Here is a 6942-nt window from a genome sequence, read left to right on the forward strand (position 1 = left end):
ATAACAAGTAATAGGTAAAAGTTGAGTTTTTTACGAAAAAGAAAAAAATTTCAAGTCTAAAAAGGAAAAGAATCAAAATACGTGGTCTTTTATGATAATAACCTTTTAGTTTCAATTTGAAGATAGGATACCATACCCTACCATGTTATGATTCCTAGTTGGATTGATTCTTGTCTTGGAGAGACAATTAATTAACAAAGTTGTTTAAAATTTCAAGTCAAAATTTTTAAAAATAAATTAATTTGTAAAGAAAAACGTGAAAGATTTTTGTAGGAAGTTTGGGCTGTATGATAAAATCACATTTTGGGCTAAATGGCAAAATGCTAAAAAGAGACCCGATTTAAATTATGTGGGTTTTCGGGTTGAACCAACAGACTTGGGCTTAACGCCACGTTCCTCCATCGAAGACGTATCAAGCTTTTTCTATACCAAGCCGCCGGCGTTTTCAGCTCACAATTACCGCCATCGCTCTCACCCGTAAGCTCTATGCCGGTTGTGTGGTGAACGCCTCTCCGTATTCGGGCAATTTGGACAGGTATTCTCTTATCTACCAAGTACCAATCGCGGATGTAATGTTTTCTTCACTTAATCCATCCGAGGTTTAACTTTGATCTAGGGTTTTAGGAATTAACTACTTTTGAAATATGTAATCTCAGTTAATATGTTGCATGTATCGTACGACTGGTTGTTGCATATTGCTGTAGCAGTAACATCGCAATGTTGTTGTGATGTTTAAATTCGTATTGTATCATGATCTCTGATTATATGTTTATTGAAGCTTAACATTATGCCCTTTTTGTGAAGAATCTTGTGTGATTCTTCTGAGCATCAATGTTGGATTAAAATTTTAGAAGCTTCTGTAAACTGTAATCTCTGTTCTCAGGTGGTGTGATACATATCGTTGGAGCAATGCAAATAGCTATAATAACTATCATGTATTAATCTTAGGACATTTTCTTATAGCTTAAATACGTCACAAGATTATGATTTGATTGTAGTTCTCATAGAGTAAGCCTACAATTGGTTAATATGAGCAATTAGTGCAATCATTTTGTGACCACTGCTACATTACACTCATTTGAAGTGTCAAAGTTTAAACTTCAACCCTTTTATGCTCTTTGAAGTTTAGCAAATTGGTATGGTTTAATGACATAAGATTATCAATAATTCATTGTTTTGTAATGGGGAAGACAGATCATTGACACCAAGATCCCAAGATTTCAATATAAAGAGCCATGTCGATTGTTACCAGATCCAGACGGATATTCTCCATAGTATTGAAGAGCAACAAGAATCCTCGTTGGTATTCTAGTGTCACTGCAAATCCTCCCAAAGAACCCATTATCTCCTCTTCTATCCTCAGTGATCAAGCTGCATCTTCAATTCCACCTCCACCACCGGAAAGTGCAGCAGCCGCCAAAGGAGGTGGTGGACAACCATGGAGTTTTCTCAAGTATTCTATAATTGCAGCAGTTACTGGAGGTGTTGCCACTGCTGGGTATGCAACCTATGGTATGTGCTTTTTCCCTCTACATCTACACATGTGAAGTTTCATTGCTAAAATCTTAAATACTTAAATCACTTGTAATTCTGCTTGATGCTCCTTTCTTATCATCTTGTTCACTCCAAATGGAAGTAGAAATATAGAAATGACTCAACATCAAACACACATAGTAACAAGTAGTATATTTTTGTTTTTCATGCCCTTCTTTATGCATCTATATTCTGTATACATCTCCTTTTTGCAGCATACAGTTTAGAAGAAGTTGATGAGAAGACTAAGGCTTTTCGTGCATCAACCAAAGTCTCTATAGGTGATGATTTGTCTTCTTTTGAGGTGAGTGTTGACTTAGAATTCCATCTTTATTTTTATGTGTTTAATGGCATCACTGACATATGTGGTGTTAGCCCCAAAAATACTATTGTATCATTCATATAATGATTTTGGAGTGTGAAACATCTTATTCTAACATATAACTTATACTGTAAATGCAGAAATTTCAAGCTATGCTTAAATCAACTGCAATGACAGGTTTACCATTATTATCTTTTTTTCCTTTTGCTTTCTTTATTATTATTATTTATGATTTATATTTTACCTTTTTGTATCTTCTTGATGTTTCAGTTCCTGCCAAGTTAGTCGAGCTTTATTTGGATCTGCGTGCATCTACAGAAGAACATGTTCGAGTGTGTATACAATATAAACCTTTTGTTCTTTCCTCAATAATATATATTATTTATTTTTCACTTTGTTTTTTTGCTTAAAAAATTGTGGTTTTCTAGGGTTTTACTGAACCCTTGTCAGATAAGCTCCTTCCAGATTTGCACCCACAAGAGCAACATGTATTCACATTGGTTTTAGACCTCAATGAAACTTTACTATACTCCGATTGGAAGGTAATTTATATACAAAAAAATATTCCATCATTTCTTTTTCTATCTTTAAATTTGATCTTCAATTTTATCCACTTCATAAGTAACTTTTTGTAATTCTATTAAAGCGTGATCGAGGTTGGAGAACATTTAAAAGACCTGGAGTTGATGACTTTTTAGAACAACTAGCTCGGTATTATGAAATCATAGTCTATTCCGATCAGCAGGCCATGGTATATTACTTTTTTACCCTTCCTCCATTTTCTTTAATTAACAAATCTGAGGCTTTTTATTTTTGTATTGCAGTATGTTGATCCTATTGTTGATAGATTGGATGGAAATCACTGCATAAGGTACAGGCTGTCAAGGGCTGCAACTAGATATCAAGATGGGAAGCACTACAGAGTATGTTTTTTAAATATGATCTTTTATTAAATAACATCATGACATAAAAAAGAATATTTTATTTTTATTTTTTGGTAGGATTTGTCAAAACTTAACAGAGATCCTTCAAGAATTCTGTATGTGAGTGGTAATGCTCTTGAGAGTTGTCTTCAGCCAGAGAACTGTGTACCAGTAAAACCATGGAAATGTGAAGCTGAAGACACTGCACTTGTGGATCTTATACCATTTCTTGAATGTAAGCACAGCAATTTTACTTTTCACTTTATAAATATTTAATTAATTTAATTATAATGTTGGGTTTAGGATTTATGTATTGTAACTGCAGATGTTGCACGCCATAGGCCTGCTGATATTCGACCTGTACTAGCTTCATATCAAGGACATGATATAGCCAAAGAATTCATTGAACGTTCTAAAGAACATCAGAGGTAAAAAAATATAAAACTTTTCAAGATTGTTCTTAAATCTTAACTAATCTAATCATGTGGGACCTGAATAATGTCCTCAGCAAAATACTAAAAACTGCAACTTACAGAAATTCTCAAAACCTACGGATTGGTCTCTTGCGAGACTTTTTTGTCTTGAAATTGGATGCTTGTAAAATTACCAATTTATCCTTAACTTTAAAAAAAAAGAGGGATGATTTCTGTTATTTACTCTACTGGTTCAAAACACCATTTTCCCTGAATAGATAAAAAAATTCCCCTTTTCAGCCAAGTGTCATCATTACATTTCTTATGGTCCAAAAGATCCCTATATTTGGTAAGGATTGAAGGGCATTTTGGACATTTAACTAAATAAGTTGACATATCTGTTGGGATGGATGATTCAGGAGAATGCAGGAGCAGAAGCAACCGGGGCGTCTGTGGCGACGCTGAGTGAATCTGTTAGCGGATTTGAGATTGAGAATTGATGAGATAATGAATTAATGAGTGTGAAACTGTTGGGCTGCATTGCATGCGTATGATATGATATGATATCATAAGATATAGAAGATGATTTAGTTAGTGAGATTGGATTCTTCCATCTCATTTTGTTGTCGCTTGGTATAACCATTTTTGAATCCCCTAAATATTTGTCTTTCTTACTTGTCTCTCAAGTTTGAGAATAAATATACATACACTCGTACATGGCCCATTGCCAATTTTGCTACTTTTGCTTGTAGTTGAAGGTTATCTTTAGTTTCTTTCCTATTTTTATTTGTTCATTTCATTTTTTTTTACTATGTAAGTTTAGTTTAATTATGATTGTGGGTCTCATCAATGACTGAAAAACAGAAGTTCACCAAGGGAGATATTTTATGTCTTTTTACAACTGTATAACCGCTCCAAAAAGTCAATAAAATACTAAAGAATATCTAGATTAGAAGATAATGCCAAGGGTCGGTGGTGTATATATACTCTTTTTTAAAACAATAAAAGAAAGAGAAACAACCATAGATGAACCGAATTTATATATATATATATATATATATATATATATAGTTTTGAAGGTCTCACAAACTCATCATCCAAGACCTCTCTTCAACTTATTTCTCTACACTCTATGTACACTTACCAATAAATGGCACAAACAACTTAATAGAAGTAGTCATGAGCACTTGTGGGCCCTCCCTCTTCATTATCATCTTCCTCGGAGCTATTAGCATCAAAACTCAAAATAAACTCCAACATATTACCTTCTCTATTCACACTCACATTCTCAATGGGGCTTGCTTGTTGACTTCGCATTGACAGCAATTGAAGTGCCATTTCTCTCGGTGACACCATTTGATACATCCAAGTATTCATCTTAGGCCTCGACTAAATAACCAAAAAAACATTAAAAAAACAAAAAAGATGTTAACGTCTGTTTGATGTGATGAAATAGAATAACAAGAAACAACACACCTTCTCAATATTTGTTGGGGGAGGTGCCTTTTCAAGTGCAGTAGGTGTCCAAATCTTGATGTCACTCTCAATCCCACTACTCGCAAGCATACTTGTATGTGGATGCGGTTGAATACAATTCACCACTTGTTTATCAGCTTCCATAACACGAACAACTTCCGTGTCTTTTTTCCTCCAAATAAACATTCTCCCACAATCTGATCCACTCACAACATACTCACATTTAGGTCCAAAAAAGTTCACTCCCTTTACTGTCATACAATTCCGATGCCCCTTGTATTGTAGCGGGCCCGGTTTGGAATCAGATTCCATCGTCCGATCAACATCTAAGACTGAATTTACATTACTACCCCACCCCATGTCCTTTGAGAAAAGATAGATGAACTCTTCACCGTATGAAACAAGAAGTTCGCTTTGATCCGAGAAGGCTAATCCGGTAATTCCAACATTTTCGTCTCCTAATAAATGTTTAGGACAAAAATAGTCAACTGGTTGACCAAAAGCAGATGAAGAATTCGAATTCGATCTGTATCTTCTGATATCATATAATCTAGTGAATTCATCGGATCCAGCAATCATGAATAAATTAGGGTTTCGTGGGTCTATTGCTATAGCATTTAGGTTTACAACTTGCATGAAGCTTCTACCATGAACTGGTTGACAACTGAAAAGTTCTGTTGCCTCTCCTGTTCTCAGATCAAACTGAAAAAAGTAGGGTTTATAAAATACAGAATTCAGTTATTAAAGTAATTAGATTGATTGTGAGTGTGACTATTGACTAACATGTTGAACCAATCCATCTTCGCCACATGTATAGAAGATGTGTGGACTTCCAGGTTCAATGGCTAGCTTATGAGCTCTTCCTTGATGTCTTGCAAGCAATTTTGTCTCCACTTTTCCACATTCTAAGATGGTTGCATGCCTCACCTAGAATAATCAAATGATCATAAAAAAGTACTATATAAATTGGGGAATTATTTATTTAAAAATATTAAAAGCATACCTGGCCATCAGCAGCACAAGTGACAATGGTTCGTTCATCGGTTCCTGGCATGATCTTTGCTTGGAAGATATTGTTATTATGGCCAGAATTGAAAGAAAGTTTAATACTTCCGGTTTCCCAGTCCCAGAGTATAACTCTTTTGTCATCTGAACCAGATACCAGAATGTCTCCATCTCCATTGAAGCTTACAGTGTTCACACATCCTCTGTGTTTTTCCAGCTTTCTTACAAGATCAAGTCTCAGGACTAGATCCTACCAAATCAAAGCAATCGATCATGTATGTGATTATACTATTAAGATCATGTCTCAGGACTAGCTTCCACAATGCATAGTTTTGAGTTGAATGAGGTGGAAAGCCTAGTTGGCATTCTATGGATTAAACTCAACCTTTGTTGGATGCCACCTTGGAGTTCAGTGCATTGTAGGAGAAACATGATAGAGTTGAATGAAAAGTAGAATGATAACGTTGCAATCAGTTAACTCCATAGAGTTCAATGCATTGTGATGTTGTTACACAGACAACTTGAAAATAACTGGAATTATCATTTATCAAGCAAATCAAAATTGATTTTCACTCAAGTACATAGATTAGTAATCTTTGCTGCCTATAAGTAAATCTTCGATATATTCCCAGTGTACAAATTGGTACACCAAGGAATCACTGGTGTATTAACAATGTGCGTCAATCTGGTTGCTGATTCATGTGAATTTAATATTTATGCAAACAAAACAAGCAGAAAACACAGGAAAATATGTTACGCGTGATTGACATACAAAGGGTTTACGATTACAGACAACATCCCTAATAAATCCGCCCTAAAACAAAATCAGATCAACAGGTTAAGTAAAATCAAACATATACCTCGGAAGCAGCGAGACGATGGGCGAATTTTCTGGTGGAAAGATGGCCGACTTCACGGCGACATATATCAACCACCGCCGTATCGACGCTCGCTATGTTCCTTTTTTTCATCATCCTGCAATGATAAAAACTATTAGACACGCAACAATTTGATCTCTCTTGTTTGGAATCAAAATTAATCCATGAACGAATTCACGTGGAACTGAATCTGACATCGTGGATCAATGAAATTAACAAACTGAATTGTTGATGAAAAGAAAACCTGAAATTGAGTGTAAGTAAATACCTAGAAGTAGAAGGATCGACCTCTGAAACGGATTGAAACGATCCTTATGTGTCGACAAGAGATGAATACACCTCACTTTATACTCCTTCCACTTCTCTCTCACACGTACATTTTTACCTCAATT

At 35.1% G+C, this 6942-nt stretch overlaps 2 protein-coding genes across 3 annotated transcripts; one reads left to right on the forward strand and one right to left on the reverse strand.

Annotated features, from left to right (window-relative positions):
- Positions 1-376: 376 nt before the first annotated feature.
- LOC145092472 (mitochondrial import inner membrane translocase subunit TIM50-like) lies at positions 377-3971 on the forward strand. Of its 2 annotated transcripts, none has more exons than XM_079030409.1 (11): positions 377-535; positions 1195-1512; positions 1749-1837; positions 1996-2032; positions 2126-2187; positions 2284-2397; positions 2502-2606; positions 2680-2778; positions 2857-3013; positions 3104-3206; positions 3611-3971. In XM_079030409.1, exons 2-11 carry the CDS (start codon positions 1236-1238, stop codon positions 3654-3656), a joined length of 1089 nt encoding a protein of 362 aa, XP_078886535.1. In that variant the 5' UTR covers positions 377-535; positions 1195-1235; the 3' UTR covers positions 3657-3971. The 2 variants fall into 2 exon arrangements, with proteins under 2 accessions (XP_078886535.1, XP_078886536.1); XM_079030410.1 differs by having other exon boundaries at positions 384-535; positions 1191-1512.
- Positions 3972-4140: 169 nt separating this feature from the next.
- LOC145092471 (uncharacterized) lies at positions 4141-6942 on the reverse strand. Its single transcript, XM_079030407.1, has 6 exons — positions 6819-6942; positions 6533-6647; positions 5671-5922; positions 5451-5594; positions 4668-5369; positions 4141-4580 (listed from the first exon to the last, which is right to left on the reverse strand). Exons 2-6 carry the CDS (start codon positions 6644-6646, stop codon positions 4356-4358), a joined length of 1437 nt encoding a protein of 478 aa, XP_078886533.1. The 5' UTR covers position 6647; positions 6819-6942; the 3' UTR covers positions 4141-4355.

This window comes from Lactuca serriola, chromosome 3 (assembly GCF_051521515.1).
Source record: "Lactuca serriola cultivar US96UC23 chromosome 3, Lser_US96UC23_V15, whole genome shotgun sequence".
In the NCBI taxonomy this organism is placed as follows: domain Eukaryota; kingdom Viridiplantae; phylum Streptophyta; class Magnoliopsida; order Asterales; family Asteraceae; genus Lactuca; species Lactuca serriola.